The sequence below is a fragment of the Uloborus diversus genome, chromosome 4 (assembly GCF_026930045.1).
Source record: "Uloborus diversus isolate 005 chromosome 4, Udiv.v.3.1, whole genome shotgun sequence".
Lineage (NCBI taxonomy): Eukaryota > Metazoa > Arthropoda > Arachnida > Araneae > Uloboridae > Uloborus > Uloborus diversus.
Genome location: NC_072734.1, coordinates 123,089,004 through 123,111,372, shown reverse-complemented (window position 1 = coordinate 123,111,372; position 22,369 = coordinate 123,089,004). Strand labels below are relative to the sequence as shown.

Below are 22,369 nucleotides of genomic sequence, written 5' to 3'. Positions count from 1 at the left end.
TCTAAAATGAATGAACTGCATTACACGAGCAGATCTGTACATTTATGGCTAAAACATTACACTTTCTTTATGAGATATCATTTGGGGAAATCTTGTAATATTCATTCAATCGTCTAATAAGCATACATTAACTGAAATTATGATTTAATTTAGCCGTGGTAGCCCGAACGGTAGAGTGTCGGATTCGGGGTCGGAGGGTCCTGAGTTCGAACCTCGATGGTCGAAGATCCACCGTCGTCATTAAAGGGGACTGGGCGACGTTAAATATGCTCGTGGTCTCAATGTCCTCCAAGTGAAACGATACCTCTGGGGGTGCTAGCACCAGGTAGCTATTAGCTCCTGGTCCAGTTTTAAATTCTCATTAACTATTCGATCCGGTGATGGTGCTGCCATCTATCGGTATAAAAAATAATGGAGGTAAGGCACTTAGTATGCAGTCCTCGACATAAATACAGTTATAGTCAGTTGTGACTCGGAATCGAAATCGAAATCGAAATGATTTAATTTATTTGTCATGAAAATTCTAAACGTTATTCGTTATTCATTGTTTCGGGTTGATATCAATACCATGCAGCGACTCCTGAACTGCGGGGCGTGATTCTACGGGGAGCCGTGAAGTCTTCACACAGGCGGCGCTACGAACTTTTGCAATAACATAAATGATTGAAGGTCTAATTATTATTTACAATACTTCGTGTCACCCCTGCAGTATAAATGTGGGCTGAGTTATATAGGTACACGAGTTTTATTTATTTTTGTCTATTAAGCCATGACAAATTTCTTTTAGTTAGGGAAGGTCTGACGTGGGAACAGTGGCTGAACTAAAAAAAGTATGTGAAACTCTGATTTAAAGTGTTGTAACTGATTCGCTTTATCAGAAATTTATTGCATTTTCAGCTACAGACCACTCTGAAGAGAGGCTAAATAGCATATTAAAACTGTCAAGCCATCTTCTTTAAAAGTTACATGGATTCCTGTGAATGTGATATTTTTTCTTTACTGACGTGATTGGTAGTTGGTGGATGATAAAAGAGGGTCGTTTTGATCACGACCAGGGGCGTCAAGCTACAAACTGGTAGAAAAGCTAATAAAACCCTGGGTTTCAGAAAACAGTAGTGGAACATGTAAGATCTAAACATACATAGTGTACATTGTATTTTTATCGTATTTAGAAAAGACATCGGAGGCATAAAATTTTTATCGGTAGGAAAGTAAAATATTTAGAACTCGTGCTGGAGGAAGCAATTGTAAGTTTTCGTACACCGCTATCTGCTCAGCCATTATAAATAAATTAGGCAATATTTTCACTTTGAAAAGCTTGACCACGTAGAGATAGCGGATGAACTTGAAGTGGAAACATCATTTGTACATTTGTAATTGGTAGAATCAGCAAGAAAGCGCCGAGTAGTAAGAGCAACGTTCTCACTGATCCTATCAATTACAAAATAATTGCAAACAACTGGCTTGCAATTATTTTGTAACTCTACTTAAGGTCATCCGCCATCTCTCCGTGGTCAAGCCTTACCAGTATTGTTTTTTTATAAACTGAATCACGTAAGAGTGATTTAATTTCAAAACTTTATAGTAAGTTAAAAATGTGCTCAGAAGACAAAATTATATTTTACATAAAACAATCATAATATCGTCATTTTCTCGGACTAAAATCACAGTTGCATCCGTTACTCACTTTAAAATGTTCATTGCTTGACATGAAAAGACGTTAGAAAGTGTTTATCAACTCTGTGACGGTTGTTATGTAAATAACGTGGCACTATCCGTTCTTAATCAACGCTCGCTAGAAAATCAATGTTTTGTTTTATACTATAATGCCCAACATTTTACTGAAATCATTCACCTACATGTTATGCTCACTAAAATCTTAGCATTTTTTCATGGTTCATTATGCTCACTAAAATCTTAGTATTACCATTGCGACTTTTCTTAGTCGTTGAGAAGGCATTTTTTCATTTTGTAACATTGTCTATGTTCAAATTGATTGTCTCTTGAAATGAAGACACTACATAAGCTTAATGAAAATTTATAGTAAAATTTATAAAAAATAAAAAAACAAACTGAAAATCATTGCCCTCTTAGAAATCAATCATTTCAATAAAAATGAAATATAATTACAGAAATATTGATATTAAAGTTCTATTCTTAAAAATGTCTTTTTTGTGTGAAAAAAGAGTCTTGTATTATACTTTTTTTCTTAAATTTTAATATCTTGGAATTAGTTTTTTTTTAATTGAATTTAACCAATGTGTTATAGTTTGTAGAGTAAAATGAATGAACTTTGAAGTGCGGGAGGGTAGAGCATTCGATTTCTGTATAGCCATTTATGTACATGCAACCGTAAGACGAATATGATTCATCGGAACGATATGCTCATAAAAAATATTAACACTTCATATGACTGAAGGTTCTGTTTAATCATTTATTATTTAATGTTTTATCTTGGACTATAAATTTTTGGATTTTGTTCGTTTTTTGCACTTTTGGTATTGATTATATATTGAAAAGTCATATTGTTTTTACTATGTCATGAAAAAGCGATATGTTTCTGAAGTCGCAGTTCTTTAAGCGCATTGAAAGAAAATTTCAACGTGATATGGTAATAAATAAACGGAATGCAATGTTGCCATGCTGCCTTCAGTTTGACAAGAAAAATGAATTACCAAACCCAATGTAACTACCGTATCTCTGAAAAACTGTCTTCTCTAAATCGGTTAGCTCCACCGCAGCAGAAAACTAATATGATGGGTAATTAATGCGTCAATCGTTATTACATTACTAAATATCTGCACTTTGCACACGCACTCTTTTCTTTTTTTTTTCACATTTATGTACATATTCAAAAACATTTATCCTCTAGAGAATACAAACAATAACTGCTACGGCTACAACAGGCTTTACGCAAGCTGCAAGTAATATTTTATCGGAATCAAAACATATGCTGTTTTTTAGCTCCTCTTCCGCCCAAGAAAGATTTCGTTGTATCCACTGAAAGTCTGTTGCCACCAGTCAAAGAAGAAGAGAAAAGTTCAGACGATGATTCCTTTGAGAAAGATGACAAAGAAGAAACGGTTTGTTCCATCACTTGTCAAGTGTTCGTGCCTTTTATGATTGCTGGATTTGGTACTGTTGCTGCTGGCTTACTATTGGATATCGTACAGGTGAGGATTTTATGGAATTATTATGCTCATTAAACCCGTTGGTTTTTATCTCTGCCAAATGGATGCGGAATTTTAGTACAATAAGTTAAAAGGTAGGTGCGGTGGAAAAAAGTAATTGGCATTTCATCTATTGGAGAACTTGAACCATTAAACGAAGCATCTCATTTTAGCTACTGAAATTTAAAGAAATCTCATGAGCAAAATGTATCATTCTATGGTGATCCTTTGGCTCCAATGTTAATTCTATGGTAGTAGATGGTACTTTAATCAGTTCTATAGTTCTAATAGTATTTTTCGTAGAAGACATAGTTATACTTCACAGAAATAGTCATTCAGAATGACTGTGATTCATAATTTAACTGATCCCATCATATTACAATAGTAATATTGGGTCTGTTGTTATATAACTGAGGAAAAACTATTGGATAATTAAGCAAAATTAAGATAGGGTAAAGACCCCAGTAATTGGCACTTTAAGAGTTTGTACTTAAACTTACCTTTGTTTTCATTACTTAGAAAAAAAATATATTCACGTGCAAATATTTTTGTATTAAAGAATGCACATCTGTGCACCTATTTAGTTCACTAAAAGCAAAAATATTTGAATAGATACTTTTATAAAAATATATGTGTAAAAAGTTACCAAAATCACCAGTAATTGGCACCTGATACCCCAGTGTGTGACACCTAGTGATCCAGTGACTGACACATGTTAAAAGAACTGGAAAATCACTTTATTTTTCACTTTTTGATTACATACAAATTTTATCCGTCATCAGAAATATTATTAATATTAATTTAAAGTAGGTAATTTTACATAAATTCATGTTAAATCACACATTTTGACATTGAAAAAGTATTTCAGAGAAATAAAAATAAAGCTGGAGTGTTGCATGGAAAACAAAATATCGAGATTATGGCTGTTTCATCAGTTTGTATGCAGTTTCGATTTTACGAATTATAGCTATTTCCACAGAAAAAGGAACATAAACCCGATGATTCTAAGAGACCATAAAGAATGAAACGATTCTCTGCATTAGTACTATCTGACTGTGATGGCTAAACATATATTTTTTTTTTTATTGTTTCTCTTTAAAATTGAACAGTAGATTCTGTAGAATTCAAATCAATAGTAGAACCCTTATAAAATTGTTGCTGCAAAAGTATCAGAAATCAAACTAGTGACACATTGTACAACACATTATTGACTAGAAGCTCATGGGCCAAAATATAGGTGGTAAAATAATAAAAGGATGTGCAACTCTGAACTGTAGAAATGTAAAATTTCTCAATAAAAACTCCTTATTTTTATTTCATTTCATCACAAGATTTTAAAGATTTACAATATTTAATGGAAGGTTACAATGTGGAATGAAAGATTTCAGAAACTTAAGTAAGCAGCATAAGTTGGTAAACGCGTAACTTTATATGTAGTTGTTAGCAGTTTTTGTATAGTTTTATCACTTTGTTGCATTTTACCCATTGAAATAATAGAAAAAAAATCGTTTATTTATTATTTAACATAATCACATACATACTAGGATAATAACTTGATAATCAACTACATATGTAAATGCCAGTTAGATGAAAATAATGCAGCAGAAATTTTTCAAATATATCTTTTTGCTCATTTTTAATTACAGTAGTGAAGAAATTTTATTAGAGCAATTTAAAAAACTAGCATTTAGCAATAATACGTAAAAGAATTTTAAAACTCATTTTGAAATCGAGTGGAGTATTTTTTTCTTACTTGACAGTAATTAAATATTGCTGTATTGGTTTCTGGCCGTGAAGCTGACGATGACAGCGGACGATTAGTTCCACACTGAAATATCTCTCATTTTGAACAGCATTAATTTCATATGAACATTCTGTATTATATCATATGTGACAATTCAAAATTGATTTTCAAATTACCGCCAATCTGCACATTTAAACATAAACTAATACAATAGCAAACATTTATAAAGGCAGCATAAGAAGCTAACGAATGCCGCATGTGGCCTCAGGGTTGTACGTTTCCTTCCTTTGGATTACACAATAAGTAACGAACAGAGTTGCCAACTTATTTTAGAAATAAAAACTAGAAAACTGGTATTATAACCTCACAATCAGAGTGCAACGATGGGCCTTTCTTTAGAAGGCAAATAAGCTAAAAAATACATTGCTCAAAACAATTAAAGGATATTGTAAGTCTGGTACAAAAAAAGGTATTAGCAATTTTTTTTTTTTTTTTTTTTTTGCATAGAATCGAAGAAGGGAGTCCCAAATACAAATTTTTCTCAATTTAAAACATCGCAGTATACAAATTTTGAGTTTGACGTCGAAGACGACATTTTAGTGACATCGAATGAGATTTCGCTTTAAACTTAATGTAAGACAAAGCAGAAAATAATGATCGACATTCAGTAAACGCGTTGTTTCGGGGAGTGCGATGTCTCAACGAAGTCATTTGACGGAATCGGAAGCATCTAGAGTTGCTGGCAGGCTAGAGGGGAGCCAAACACAAGCTGAGGTAGCAGAAGCTATTGGAGTTTCGCAAAGTGTGATTTCTAGGATCTGTAACCATTTTTAGAGACTGGAAATGCTGTCCGAAGATCAGGACAAGGTCGCAGACGGGCAAAAACACCCAATGAAGACCGTTATTTATCTACAACCGCTCGGAGGCACCAAAGTATGAAAGCCACTCCACTACAACGACACCTTCTCTCAGGTACTGGCACCACAGTTTCGACACAAAGTGTCCAAAATCGCCTTCACGCTATAGGCCTGTATGCTCGTTGACCAATGGTGTGTGTCACATTAGCTGCAAGGCACCATCGCGACTGCAGAGAGTGGACAACAGAGCAGGAGAAGAAAGGAATGGAGCAATATTCTTTTTCAGACAAGTCCTGTTCTTCTCTTCATCCTGATAATGGCGTATTTTCATCTGGTAGGAACGTGGCACTAGAAACAATCCAGCGTTCGCGCCCGAAAGTGTCAGATTTAGTGGAGGTGCTCCAACGGTACATGCTGGCATCTCCATTGATAGGTCACTGATCTGCATGTCATTCCGAATGGAACTGTGACCCCCCCCCCCTCCGCTCGGTCGTCGATATAGGGATGAGATCCTTAACCTATTGTAGTCCCTTACGCTGCAGCAATTAGGAGATGACTTCATGTTAATTTACGACAATTTCAGACAACACCGTTCTGACTTGGTGAATGACTTCGTTTTGGAGGAAGGAATCATACGAATGGAATGGTCAGCGTGTTCTCCGGATATGAATTCAATAGAGCATGTTTAGGACATTCTAGGTAATGAGTTTCTGGACGCCTACCACCGCCACAAACCCTCCAAGAACTGGAAAGAGCTCTTCAGGAGAAGTGGGACAGAATACTCCAACCCCTCATTAATAGACTCATTGATTCCGTGCCTCAGAGGTGTTTTACAGTCCTGGTGGTCTGGGGATACCATAAACCAAACTAAAAGTGATTTTCTTTTAAGGAAACCTCTTTTTTTATTTGTTTTTCTCATATGCAAAAAGTGAGTTTTTTCCCTTTTGTACCCAAAAGTTAAATAAAAAGTAAATTTTTATACCAAACAAATGTAATTTTTGTCGCACATAGTTTACTACGTTTTTCGATAATGTATCAATCATCAAAAAAGTTCTCCAGGTGCATGATCAACCCAAAACTTCAATATCCTTTAATTGTTTTGAGAAGTGTATGTAGCGATGCAAAGCTAATGATTTAAAGTTTCCCTTAATAACTGTAACTAAAACAACCGACAAATGTAAGATTACCGTTGTACATTTTCAAAAAATTAAAAATCTTTTTTTTTCACGCTATTGTAGAACTGGAATGTGTTTCAAGAAGTCCCTGAAATGTTCGTATTGGTGCCTGCTCTGTTAGGTTTGAAAGGAAATCTTGAGATGACCCTGGCCTCTCGCATCTCGACTTTAGTAAGTATATTGTTCACGTTAATGAGTTTTTGTATTTTCCGAGTTGAAAACTTTAAATGAAATAATGTTTTACGGCTATACTAATAGTACAATTACTTCTGAAATAATTTTTCTGTGTATACAATGCAATTCCCAGCACACATTAGAATAACATCTGGGACACTTTAATTCAGAAAAAAAAAATGTGTTCCAATTTCCAATTTGACTCAGTTATAAAGAAAGGGTACTGAAATTTGCCCAGAAAGTGTTTCGTTACAACCAAAGTGTGCCGAATGTGTTTTGCTCAAGATATTGTCGTCCTCATAATAAACTAATGAATGTGAAAAATCGCGAATCGCGTTTTTCAAATTCGACGGTTTGTCGCAGTCCTTAAAAAAGGGCTACCTACTGGTTATAACAACTTTAGGCGATAGTTTCACTCTTAAAGTTGTCTATAAAAATTGAAGCATTGAAAATAACTCCGCGTCAGGTGGACAAAAAATTATTGTTTTGGCTCTCCTGAAAAGTGCCAATATTCACATTCGTTAGTTTAGCATGGTGCCGACGATATAATTATGTACAATTTAAACTTGAAAATATATTTGAGAACAGAGTGGGGGCACATTTGCAAATAGATTGCCGACACTTTTGAAAACAGGTTGGAAATATCTGGGCACACTTATGAAATCTTCACTTTCTTTGTTACAACTGGGGGGGGGGGCGGGAGTTGAGGAAAGTAGAGTAATTTCAAGATGGAAACATCTTTCGTATTTAATTTCACATTTAAGAACTGGGCGTAACGGAAGTACATGGGCATCAGGAATTGGCATAGTTAAAGAGGGAAGAGGAGGCATAGTGACATGTATCCCTGCTTTTAGGTGTCAGTTTTACATTAAAAAAATCGATATCTGTTCGTGTAAAAAAAGGATGATAACTCATTTTCTTAAACATGCCGAAAAAAAAAAGAAAAAGAAATTGATACTTTTTTTTGTCTACTGGTCAAAAGAATCCTACAAGATGATTCTAACAGAAATCGTTCTAAAATATGTACGTATATTAGCGTCGCTAATGTAATGCTTAAATGAAGGATTCCTTTGCCCCGTGGCTAACATCGGCCACCTCTGCAAACGAGCTGATGTCTGCATCACATGACTTCCTTTTACGCTAATTTAATGATAATAGTGCCTTGAACTTGGAGTAAGCAAAGAAACACTTTACATATTTTCACCCCCCAAGTTTGTTGCGAACCGAAGCAAAAACAAAAACGTTACATTCAGATTAATTTTCCTAATATTGGCAAATTTTAATGCGATTTAATGATTAATTCTCTAAATATCGCCAATAATGGAAAAATTGAAACCAGATTTAAAAAAAAAAATAAATAAAACCGCCAAATTTGTCGCCAAGTTGGCGGCAAAACTTCGCGACCAAAAGCTTGGCGATATATCGCCAAGTGTTTGCCAAATTATAACACCACTTGAGCTTGCATTGAAATTAACAATGATTTCCCTCCAAAAAGGTGTAAAAGGCCCCTTTGGAACATCCGAATGCAACCAAAAATAGAGGTGCACAACTAGATCCCACAAGGAGTCTACGTACCAAATTTCAACTTTCTAGGACATACCGTTCTTGAGTTATGCGACATACATACGCACACACCCATATAAGCACATACATACATACGTATATACAGATGTCACGAGAAAACTCGTTGTAATTAGCTCGGGAATCGTCAAAATGGATATTTCGCGTGTCTAAACATACTTAGGCACTTATCCACGTGTGGTCGAGTCGAAAAAGAAAAAAAAACTCAACATTCATTGGGGGGTGAGCAAGATGGGGAAATTAAGGCTGATTTTTAAGGGAAAATTTTTTTGCGAATATAATACTTCTTTTTTTTTTTTTTTTTTGTAAAAAGAAGTAAGAAAACGGCAAACCAGCATCAACAACAAAAACTTACTTTGAAAATTAACACGTTTGGAAAAAGATGAGAGGCCCGTAAATGTTCGATAAAGCATTCCAAATTTGTGCTAAAAAGTGTTCTAAAAAAGGGGACATGTGTCAATGCCCAAAAATTGTTCACAAATACATTTTCAAAAATGCTCAAAAAGTGTGCTGAACTAAGTAAGTGCTCTGAAAGTGTTGTCAGAACTGTTCTGAAATCTTGTTAATGCATTCCTAATTTGATAAATTAGGCGAAGTTCTTACTTTGTGTCTTTTATCTTTAGTTCACATTGATTCGTGTAATTGAGTTCGCTTTAAATTATAAATGATTACTTCTCTTTTACAACACATATCAAAACGTCCATCGAAATAAGGGTCGAGTTTGTTCTGAAAATTGTAAAAAAGTGGAACTATGTCACAAAAATTGTGCATAGTGTGAACTGAAGAAGGCACTCCTTGTAACTTTGAACTACATGACTAGTTTTGTCATCAAGAATTTATGTATATAGGATCAGGGATACCTAAGCTAGGTGCCACAGGAAGAGACGAGGGGTTTCGCAAAGTGTCCATGGCATCAATGTAATGTTTTTCATATTTAGATTGGGGTGCCGTGAGAAATTTAATTTCTTCAAAGGATGCTACGAATCGGAAACGCTTCGGAACCCGTGTATTGGGTTATATTTACAATGCTATGTGTAATGTTACATATTAAGCTTGTCAAACTATAGTTATTCATTTGTAAACTCTTGATTTTTAGGCAAATATGGGAACGATTGATACTCCTAAAGAACAATGGCGGATGGCATTTGGAAATTTATCTCTACTTCAGGTAATATTCGAGCAACATTTTGTTAAAACAACATATAATTTAGGCGATACAAATGTAATTTTATTAAGCATTTATTATTTTTATTTCATGAGAGTTATAATTAACAAAATTAGATGCAAAATGTTTGGTTTAAACACTACTTTTTTTTTTTCGAGATATGATATTACCATAGTTTCTGCAAAGCACCACAACTGTAAAAATATGTTTGCTCAAGCTGTAATTTACTGCCCAAAACTTTTACCTTCAACTTACTGGTTGAACCACATCATTGTTTGCGGACTTTCGTTGCAGTGCTAAATTCATTTTAGATACCATTTTGATGGTAATCTGAGCGTCAATGAAGATACATGCGCCTCCAGCTTGCTTTTTGAATACTCCAGACTGATGAGTCCATAACAAGGACGAAACAGCAGTCTCTATCATAACCGGTCCGTCGGTATTTTGCTTTTTGTGTGTGTGTGTGTGTAAGTGTATGTTTGATAACAGGTATACAATTTATGTCTTGGCCTATGATCATAAGAAATTATGAAGAAACTAAATTAATCTGAACCAAAAATCAAAGAAATGTATTCATTGAAAATGATTATATTTGTTCTTTAACAGCTGCTTTCAATGTTCAAAACGACAGAACAATGATCTTTTAGATGATTCTGTCATCATCCTTCTTTTGATGATAGGACTCCGCTGTAGGCTAGGGATAGTTAATGACTGCAATTTCCAAAGCAGTCTGGTCTCTTATTAAGTTGTATCATTTTAATTCCCTTGTAACTGACGAAGTATGTTTCTCTTCCTCCGCAGTGTCAGTCCCTGGTTTTGGGGCTCATCGCGTCCATGTTCGCATCCATCGTCGGCTGGATCAGAGAGGGGGAAGTCAACTTCCACAACATCCTTCTGCTCAGTTCTAGCAGCCTGCTCACTGCATCGGTCGCCAGCTTCCTGCTCGGTAAGTTCATCTTCTAGCGTGACGATCGCTAAAAGACCGTCCACAAATAATGTCCGGTCCAGTTTGTGACATGGAGGAGGAAGGGGGTAACAAGAAGTGTAACATCACAAGGTGACCAGAAAATTTTTCTTCCAAAGCGGGACGCTTTAGAATTTTTGGTAACAATATGCTGAACATTATTATTAAAAGAAAAAAAATCAACATATTTTTTAACGGTTCATGCTTTTTACAAAATACAGAAATGAACTAGATTTCAATAGAAATATTTTTAGCAATAAACTTTCAATAACTTAACTCAATCTGAGAACTTTGACACTTTGTGGTTTCTAATTCCGTCTCTCAGACTAGGTTTGTAAGATGAAAAGTTTTTAAAATAGTCAAAACGCTACTTAAAATTAGCCTAAAAAAGCTGACATACGTGAGAACTACACCACCTTTCTATAATTTTGAAAGTTTCAATTATATAACCACACTTGAATATTTATAACACATTCTACGCATTTTATCCCACGAAACTTTTAAGATGACATAAAATTGCTAGTTAGATATTCTTTAATTTTTCCAGGTGTGATATATATAAAAGAAGTCCAAATTGCTAATATTTTCAAAAATATGGTAACCATTTTTTATACCACTGATCAACTAATGGCGTGGTGATGCTTACTTGAATCGATTGGCTACTGGTATTTTTTCACATGTGTCAATAACTTGATCGCCGTTCTATATTTTATTATCTGATCTCGAGTTCCTTATACTTTTATTAATTAATTTATTTTTAATTGGCTAGAGTAGGTTGCTAACTTTCCCAAAACAACAGATTTCTGCGTCCCGACACAATGAGCGGGGGCAACGGGACAAGCTGACTGAAAACGGGACTATCCAGTTCAAAACGGGACGTATGGTCACCTTAAACATCAAGCCTTTTTTTTAAAACATCAATATGCTTTTGAAAAACTGCTTGACATGTGACAAAGTGGCGAAGGAAGGTGGTCACAGAAAGGAGGGTGGTCAATTTCTTGAATTTGTTTGTGGACAGCCCCTTTTGTGAGACGTCTTACATATCATAACTTATCTGAGCAAAATGAACGTTTGTGCACTCCTACAGCATGAATAATTATGCATAACCTTTCGCTGTTCCTTAAAATTCGCTCTCGCTGTCTCACAAATCTAGAAAAGACTATTCGATCAAAAATGAAATTGAAGTTGTTCACAAAATGCATAGATCTCCGGTAATTCATTTCGGTTAATGCAGTTAGTTACAGATGAGAGAGATTTTTGAAAGAGAGCAGTTGTGCTCTTTTCCCCAGAGTGAAATGTACCACATTATGGAACTGACTCATAAGGGTATTACTGGGGGGGGGGACGTAAATTGTACATACTGAGGGTTCTGAATCTGGGTGCTGCGGTACTCTGAGGTGTCGCCAAGTGTCGATAGTAACAATAATATGAATAAAACTAGACAAGGGTGACGTGAAAAATTCCAGTTCTTCAAAGGACGCAGCGAATCAGAAAAGTTTAGGAATCCTTGTTATATATAACATGTGGATTCCGTGGCCGAGCGGAGAAAGCACTTGTTTCGCAAGCCGGAGGTAGGTGTTCTATTCCCACCGTGCAATTGGGTGCTATTTATTTCGCTTTATGATGCGAATTGGATTTAGACTTGAGCTCTCTGTGTCGTGTAGTACTTACTGTATGTGAAGCACGGTAAAATGCCTGTGTTATTTTATTTTTTTAAAATAAGTATACAACATGTATTAATAGAGAATGAAAGAAATATTCACATAATTAGATATTTACAAGTGCCGAAAGTGAGAGACAGCATTTTGGTTGCTCAACAATGAATGCTGAAAGAGTGATTTATTGATAATTTTATCCAATAAGACTAACATTATTTACTTCGTAATCTATGGTCATATTCTACTCTGATGAGTATCAGAAAAGTCTGGAAAGCCAACTGGTAATGATCTGGACTCAAATCTGGAAAGCACCAAGTTCGTTGCCCAATGAGTTTTGGGCGAGATCGCTAAATTTTACTCAGTAATCGTGTAATCGATTTATTCTATTAATATTAACTAAGCAGAAGTACATTAGCTTTTAGTCTTCGGCGTCAAAGACATTAGGCGACAATTGGAAAAAAAGTAAAAAAAAAAAAAAAACAGTTATGGAAATCTGCCTATCGAACCATATTTTTTTTGGGGGGGGGGAGTAGCATCTCTCTCTGTGATAATGATAAAGTCAGACTAAAATATTTTAGTGTCCGGCCAGCTCCTTTTGCGGAGCGATTCGATGGAAATTGCAAAAGCAGTGCTGGGCGTTGGTGAGTGGCAGTGAGCAGGGGCGCAGGTGGCTGTAGATCCCTAGAATCAGATCGTTGAATTTGTGTCGGAAGGCCGCTCCGTTGCTGCTTTTCTGGAAAAAATCAATTCCTTTTCATGTAAAATTGGTCACAACTCCCGATTCAATAATTTATCTTTGGAGTTACGATATCGGATAATTTACGATTTCACCTCTGAGCTAATCATTTATGTTCGTGTTACATTTTCATTAGAATCACAAAAATATTTGTGCGCGTCCATGATTCACCTGCGAGGATATACCCAAGAGGTCGACCAACCAATCTCAACATGAAAAATCAGACGAAAATCAAAGTTCCGTTCCGTTGAACCACTTTTAAAAGTGATAAACCTGAGTTCGGTGCGATAAGAAACCCTCAGAAAGTGTACACTGTGTCAGTGCGTACCATTTCCGTCATTTTCTGTTTATGATAATCCATTGTTCGCGTACGGAGTAAGAATCAAAATTATGCAATACTCAGAAGTGGAATACCAAGTGACAAAGCTCTCCGCCACAAGGAATATGTATTTCACTTTCCTTCTCATCATTTCAAATACTTGACCTAGATTTTCTTTAAGTAATCCTAGAATGTTTATCATATGAATATTTATGAATGATATGAAGGATTGCATAGGGTACCAGGGGCACCCATCCCATAGCTCGTGAGCCACGTGTAACTCGCGGCAAGTTTGATGTGATTCATTTTATCAACTTCGGCATGAAATGTTTAAAATTTATTTACTCTATAAAATACAATTCTGAGGTTAATGGCCACAATTGTTCATACATTTCTTAAATTTAAATACATGAAAAGGGAAACACACAATAATTATGGGCATTAATTTGGTCGATTATTTTTCGGTGAACATTTTCCATTTAGTTTACTTTTTGAGCCAGACTAGGAATATTTTGATTCGGAAACTGCAGAACAGAAGAATGCTAAGAGGAGGGGATCATCACTTAGACTGCGCGATTATTTTTTTTTCTCTTCTTTTCTTTTTTTTTGGGGGGGGGGGGTGCTTTTGGAGGTTTTTGATATTATTTTAGAGGGGCTCCATTGTACTCGGGGGTGGGGATTGCGTCATAGATAATGGGAGTGGTTGATTTGCGATTCCCCCCCTGAATCGCTTTTTGGGATACGTTCGTTTCTCTCAGTTGACAGTAGCGATGGCGGTGCGACTCCATATAACTAAAAGTATGTTATTAACTTAAAATTGAAAACAATGGATTTTCTATCTAATCTGCAACTAAAACCAAGATTGCCGTGAACAGATTTTTGTGTGCTGTTACGTAGATGAGAAAAAATGTTCCCTTTGAAAGGGGATAGTTCAAAGGCTACATTCCTGCTTTGGTAAAACTTACTTTTGTGAAAGTGGATCTATAGCAAGAAACTAGCAAGAATCGTTCAAATACAACAAACTATTGAACATCTGAATGGCTGCATGAATTTAGTACTATTATTGTACGTACATGAGCAGAAAAAAAACTGGCCGTAAAAATGAAATGTCAGGTTTTATAATTAGACTCATTTTGCTTTTCTTTTTCATGCCTTCTCATAGTAGTTTGAACAGTTGTTCTTGTTTGAAAAATCAAGCGTCTCGGAGACTTCCGAGGACTGTGAAGAAAGGCTTTTTCAAATACGTAACTATGTACAACAAAAAAATGTCCTCATCATTTGTTCAACTTTATCTAAGTTTGCTTTCCGAAAGCAAATGCACGAGTCACTAAAAAAAAAAAAAAAAAAAATTAATTTGAATTCTGAAATTTTGAATTCAAATTATGTTTTTCGCAATCACGAACTGAGACAGGACCCTACTCATTGGAATTATTGTTTCTAAAAACGGATCCTGTCCCTCCCCCCCCCCCCCAAGTCTGCCTTTCCTCCTGGGCAGTTACTTGTGCATAGTTGTGTGTGTGCGTAGACCTGTGTGTATGCACGTAGGTGTGTGTGAGTGTATGTGTGTGAAGTCGTGTGTGAACGTGCGTGTGTGTAGGACATGGACGCTTCCGACCAGGAGAAGCGGATAGCTCAAAACCGGAGCAGCCGCTCCGCGCCGCGCGGCCAGCAGAGGACGGTGGGCGGTGGTACTGCAAAGGCTTCTGGTTCAAGTTGAAAAAGGCACGGACGCCAAAAACGGTCAAATAAGAACAATAAGCAATCGTGATTGCACAAAAAAAAATTAATTTGAATTCTGAAATTTTGCATTCAAATTATGTTTTTCGCAATCACGAACCGAGACAGGACCCTACTCATTGGAGTTATTGTTTCTCGAAACAGCTCCTGTTCCCCTCTCCAAGCCTGCCTCTCCTCCTGGGCGGTTACGTGTGCATAGTTGTGTGTGTAAGTGTGTAGGCTTGTGTGTGTGCGTAAACCTGTGTGTATGTGTGAGCGTGCGTGTGTGTAGGACATGGACGCCTCCGAGCAGAAGCGGATAGCTCAGGAGCGGAGCAGAAGCGCCGCGCCGCCTGCAGAGGACGGTGGGCGGTGTTGCTCGCTGGTCCAAGTTGAAAAATGCACGGATGCCAAAAACAGTCAAATGAGAACAATAAGCAATCGTGATTGCTCAAAAAAAAAAAAAAAAAAAAAAAAAAAAACCACGAAATTGCTTTAAGTTTAAATTTGTAAAATTGTAAATTTTAGAATTGTAATATTGTAAATTGTAATTTATGTTTCGCAATTAGTGTTATGTAACTCGTGATAAATTCGCATGTTTCTTCACATGGCCCCACTATAGATGAAGATTTAAAATTCCACTAGAATGAATTTTATGTTTGCTTCAGAGAATCCTTAATTCAAAATGTTTATTATCATTACTCTTAATAATATGTATTTTTAGTACTTTCTTTAATTATAGGTAAAGAAAGTATAAACCTTTGTTTTATGTCCTTTGTTTATCAATGGGTTTCATATTTAATCGTTTGTGAGGGAAATCGCATGAAATTTATTGTTTTACCCTTAACTTTTCCCTAAAGAACAAATAGGGTAAATCAAAGATTTGGAACCTAAGTTAGACCACCCCTAAACAAATCCACCACTAAACAAAAAAAAAAAAAAGCATAAAAACCGGTTCACTAAGTGAGACGATATACAAAGTTAATGAAGTACAAATCGATTTTAATGTGAGTATGATATTTGAAAAGTTCCATCAATTTCATCAAACCTGAATTTGATTAACATTAAACCGCCGAGGAACTATGCTGTTTCAAACAAAAAAGGACTTTTCCTTATCGGTACAGGCAGGGGCGTGCACAGAAATTTTGGAGCCCATCACAAATGACTTTTCCGGGCCCCTCTCCATATTCAGGGTGGCGACAGGAACTGTGAAAAAAAGTTCCCTGACTTTTCCCTGATTTCCCTGATTAAGTTCACCAAATTTCCCTGATTTACGTTACCAATGATAATGGTTTTCTTTCTTTGCTCTACTTGAAATCCATTGTATATTTGTGTAAAATGCAGCATTTTTAACGTTTTAAGCTGTGTAAAGTTGTTGAACTAAAGATATATTTTCAAAAAATGTTACTTTTTTTAATAAAATGGTTTAAAAAAATATATCAAGTCAATTTTTTGGGGGGGGGGGGGGGAGAAACCTACTAAACAGTATATTAAATTTTTCTAAGAAAATTAAAAAAAAAAAATACTTCACTTCCAGAAATCACTTAGCATAAGAATTTTAAGAAACTATTAAAATTACTCTTAAAAACATATGTGTATTTAAGATAGAACTAAAAAGTAATTAAAGTTATTTTGAACTAAGTTTTCAAACAGTATAATAATTGTTGCAAGAATAACAAGTAATAGTGAAAGAATAGAAGTAATGTAGTTATTCTTATATAACTAATTGACATATTTATGCAAAACAGATGAAACCATTTGACATCCATTCATAGGGAGCTTTTCTCTAATCAAGAACATAGGTTTTAATGAATAAAGACAGCATTTTAACAATAATAATAATAATAAAAAGATATTTACTTAAGTACACAAGTTAACTCTATTTAAAATGATTTCAGTATGTAACGAAAAAAAAAAGCTTAGATTGCTTTTGTAACAAACAACTTTGAAATGCAAGAAGAAAAAAGAAAGAAAAAATCAATTAGTTAATTTCAAAACATATAAAAGAATACAACTTGGTTATAAAATTAAAGAAGCATTTAAGTCTGAAGAAAAGAAAACCTTTATAATCTGCGGTGACAACAAATAGTATAATGGCAAAAAACAAAGTTTTTTTAATTGAAAGTTCAATTTTAGCAATTAAATTAAAAATGCAAAGAAGTGATTACTTTTAAGCTTTTATAGTATTAAATCAAAAACCAAAGATTTCTTCTTGAGATCTTGATTATAGTACGCTAATTACTTCAAGACAATGGAATAAAGGCAAAGAAGTTAAGGCATTAATGAAGGCTTCGTCTTTGCCTGTATGGTAAACAACCTAACAGACACAGAAGCAATCTTAGGAAGTTCATCCTGTGGTTAATAAGTAAGAATACATACTTTGATGTTTAGTAAAAAAGATGCACAAATATGCGGCAATGTATAATCGCACCTCATTAATTTTACTTTTTTTTTGAACAGATAATTGGCGGAAAATGCGTAGGGAATTAGAATACTTAATTTTGTAAAGCAAAAAAAAAAAAAAAATTTTTTTCTTCATAAAATAAATTTTCCCTGATTTTTTGTTATTTTTTCAAAATTCCCTGATATTTCCCTGACTTTTCCCTGATTAATAAAGTTCCCTGACTTTTCCCTGATCTCCCCGATTTCCCTGATCTGTCGCCACCCTGATATTGTTTACCCCTATATTTCACCGTTAGTTACAAAAATATTGGGCCCCCTCCAGGCTCGGGCCTGGGCCAACAGGTGTCCCTCCCCCTCCCTGTGCACGCCCCTGGGTACAGGTGCCTTCGAGTATTTATGGAACATTGTACAAAGAAAAACAAATCCGTCGAGTTCAGAACCTCCTCCTTTTTTTGAAGCCTGCTAATTAATATAACCCTAATTTCAAATTGAACTGGCGGCATCGTGAAATAATAAATCCAGAATATTGGTCAAACTTCAAAACTCATACAGTTATAATGTATATTATTAAAGAATATAAATTAAATCGTGGGGGAGGGGTGTTCTGTATTCAATTCCCCCTTAATTGAACACTAAATATATTAAAAAATTGGAATATTAAACAGAGAATTTTATATTTTAGTGCCTAAATAAAGTTATGTATTAGTAAATAAAATATTAAGGTAATTGATTCAACTATTAAAGTAGCAAAATATATTTAATTTACTGCTTTGCTATGCAGTAATAAATACATTAGTAACACCTATAATAAAAAATTACCATGCGGCGCAGCGTTGAGAAAATTAATCATCCATGTGCCGCGAGAATTAAATATCGTTCAAAGAGAAAGCCAAAAGCTTAGGTGTGAAAATACACCGATCACAGCAACACCACATGACCATGACGTATGAAATTTAAAGTTTCTTGGATTTCTCCGGGACCCCTTATCAGATCCAGACCAAATTACAATGGGACCATCTGGGAAGTATACCCTTCCAAACAAAAAAGTTTTTTTTTTTTCAAATTGGTCCAGTAGTGTTGGAATAATTCGGAAACACACATAAAAAGTTGCAATACGAAATCATAACCTCCTTTTCTGAAGTCGGTTAATAAAGTACAGATCGCTCAAGAATGGAAGTTTTAATGCTTAAAAGTTTTATGTACGCTGATGGTATAACTGAAACTTAATCAGTTTTTGAGTGTCTGTAAAAAGTAATTATAATAGGCTGATCAAACATAAACTTGAAACACCAAAAAAAAAAAAAAAACAGAAACAATCTGAGACTTTACGTCTATAACCGTTCTGAGTTAAAATAATTGTAAATAAAATTCATTCTAGAGTTATTATAATAATAATATTATATCTTACGAATATTTGAGCTGCAGGGGAACATTCGTATTCTTCAACTTTTTTTTTCTAAATAAGTATAATTCGAAAACTATATTCTTTTCAGACGAAAGTCATTTAATAACAAATGAAAACAAATTATTTGCAACTTTTCATGACACTAGAAAACTAGAACGAACGTTTTCACAAGAAAAAATTCTAAACTTCATTCATTAATTTTTGTTGCCACTCAAAAGCGGCACGTGACATAAACTATAATTAAAATGATTTTATAGGCTGAGTTTGACTTATGGACCGCTATTCGGAACTCCAGCGCTCGAATACGCTACCTTGCGGTGATTTATAAAACTGCGAATGCAACTAAAACATTGCCACGTTGCGCTCCACGTGTGTCTGTTGACGTAAACACGGGCAGTTTGTTCTGAGTATTTATTAACGCAATCGATGTGTCTCAGTTTGCTTTCAGCTACAGAAATTAATTCGTCCCTTAGTAGTATTCTCGAGCTTCTCAAAATAATGTTAGTTTTCCTTATTTCTTTCAAAAAAGTATTAAATGGTGGAAGCATAAACAAGAAAACTCTGGATTAACAAAATTGGATAACGTTATACCAGGTAAAATTTTTTATTGTTTTGTATGAATTTGTAAGAATATAAGTTTTTTTTTAATCTTAAATTAATTTAACTAATCATATTTCACAGCAGCATTTAGTTGGAATGGATAGTATGCAAAATATTTTCTTGAATTTATTATCGTAGAACAAAATGAATAACCGAGAAAGAATTTACTTTATTCCTTTTATTCTCAGCTGAAAGGTTTCGCCAAATTTGTTTAGGGTTATAGTGTTAGTATTGTGCGAGCGAAGTAGCCTTGGCGAGATTTCGCGTTTTTAGTTAAACCATTTTTAATTTTTATCATGAGTGGAATAAAATGATAGTAAGATTACAGAATTCGATAAGTAAAAAGAAATAATGGTCAATCAACTGAAAAGAAAACTACCACCATGTATATAAACTGTGAGTACACATTTTATTTATTTTGTTCTGAGTGAATTTGAATAAATATCAGTTTTTCAATTCAATGAAAAAAAAAAAACGAACTTAACAACATTGACTGGACACTTTTCCTTAACCTAATTCCACATAAATGATTTAAATAACCTTTGTTACTACAGTATCCTACTGAAATAGACAGTATGCAAATAAATTTTCTTGAAAATATTTATCGCAGAACAGATTGAAAAATCCAGAAGGAACGTTAAGAATTTGAACAATAAAAAATAAAAGTTCGCCAAAATTCTGTTTATAGGGTTATGGTTTTAAAATTGTGTGAAAGAATAATGTATCTTGACAAGATTTCGCATATCAGGTTCCATGACGAATGAATTAAATGCATGATTTCTTTGGATGTCCAATCATATAGTCATAGAAATAAATTATCTAGTGTTAAACGTTACTCTTGACAGTCTGCCACGTATGTGCACTATGTGACAAAAATGTCAACAAATGCCGGAAATGTCACGAAACTGAACTTAATATGTACTAATGTATAGAAAAAACGGTGCAAAATGAAAATGCCGTTCGAAGCGAACCAAAAATTTATGAATTCCGAATTCAACATCGTGAAAATGGCTGCTTCAGAACAACTTACTGTGTGTTCTGCATTAATTGTTTACTTTCGTAATACTTTTTGGTTTCTAATCTCTTTCTATATGGGTCAGAATAACCAAAAGACTTTGAAAAATCTTTTCAAATGAATAAAGCGAAAAAATCATACATACGAACAAAAATCACAACACTTTTAGCATTTTCTTCGTTACCTCATGCGTTTGTTTTAGTTTTTAAGTCGGCCATTAGACAGTGACTGCAGTGCCCCCTATAGTTCGTTGGAGTTGCGAATTGACGAATGACGCAACCGTGACCCTCTCTTTATTATTGAGCACTTATTATGAACTTCAATGAACACTTTCAGCATTCCTTTGTACGAAAATAGGTAAAATCATTTTCATAATGCATTTAATTCGCAGTTCTAGAACTTGAGTACGCCACTATGCGATGATTTAAGAAATCAGCCAAAGAAGTAAAACTTTACAAATTGGCGTGGACAATACAAATGTCTGATTGGACAGATGTACGTAGTCGGGTACTTGTTTTACCTCTTTCAACAGCCATTGCACAGAGACTGCAGCGTCTCTTGTAGTTTATTTGAAAGTGCGAATGTTGCTATGTCGGACTATCGAACGTTCTTCGCGGTACTCTGCAAAAACAAGGGAACTAATTTCAGTACAGCTATGTTTTTTCTTCAAGCCGTGAAAAATGCTCTTTTAATTCCCTTAGGTTCCATCACCATCTTCGTGGTCGTGTTTTCGCGCAAGATGAACATCAACCCCGACAACGTTGCTGCTCCCATCTCCGCCTCCCTGGGCGATGTGGTAACCTTGGCCCTCCTCTCCTTCATCGCCAGGTTCATCTTCGAACGGTCAGGTACGGCCATTTCGCTGCTCCTCCAATCAACTTCATAAAAAAATAACTTATATCTTATCTTCGTAGCCCACAACCACCACGATGCTAAGAAAATGTTTCTTTTAACCTCAAACTAATTTAAAACAAGATTGCTGAACAAGCAAATACCAAACAGCTTGTTATGGCGTCCAGAGGCTGCAGTTTCACTCCACCCAGTCTGAAAAAGCCACGACAAACCTAAGGATTAAAAAAATAAGCTTTCACAACTGTTGAGATCACCTTCTTTATACTTAAGAGACCTTTTACTTCCAGCTCTGTTATGTTTTTTCCAGATTGATGATCTCTAACAAGGGTGAAACTGCAGCCTTTTTCGGATGCCGTAACGAAATATTTGGTATTCACTTGTAATTTTGTCTAAGCTCCCGCTAATGGATGTCACTTTACAATACAGCTTATTAAGGCTGCAATGGTCTGTTTCACCTTAAGCTGGCACTAAGGTATAACATTATATGGACCTATACTTGTATGATATTATACTCAGTGGGAACGTGAGGTGAGATGTATTAGTGTAATACTATTAAAGAGGAAACTCAGGGATTACCTATACAATTTATCAAGACCGTCTGAAGAATTTTGGTTTTGAAGCTGTAAGGCTAATAAATAAAAAATGCATTATTTCAGCTGGTAACTTGAACACTTGCACATAATTCACTTGTTTTGAAATAGCTGTACGAACAGAAAAGGAGAATAAAAAGTACGAAGTACATTTAGTACGTAAAACCCATAATCCCATAGCATGCACATAAAAAATAAAAACTTTTAACTTATACAATGTTTTGAGTTTATGTAAATTCTTCTAA

The 22,369-nt window shown here is 34.9% G+C and overlaps 1 protein-coding gene across 1 annotated transcript in view; it reads left to right on the top strand.

The window, feature by feature from the left end:
* The window catches only part of LOC129220265 (solute carrier family 41 member 1-like), a 49,515-nt gene that overhangs the window by 13,085 nt on the left and 14,061 nt on the right, over nucleotides 1-22,369 (top strand). The window contains exons 3-7 of the mRNA XM_054854649.1: nucleotides 2,965-3,173; nucleotides 7,010-7,117; nucleotides 9,798-9,869; nucleotides 10,668-10,812; nucleotides 21,384-21,530. Coding sequence (XP_054710624.1) covers nucleotides 2,965-3,173; nucleotides 7,010-7,117; nucleotides 9,798-9,869; nucleotides 10,668-10,812; nucleotides 21,384-21,530 — 681 coding nt within the window. The remainder of the gene's footprint in view (nucleotides 1-2,964; nucleotides 3,174-7,009; nucleotides 7,118-9,797; nucleotides 9,870-10,667; nucleotides 10,813-21,383; nucleotides 21,531-22,369) is intronic.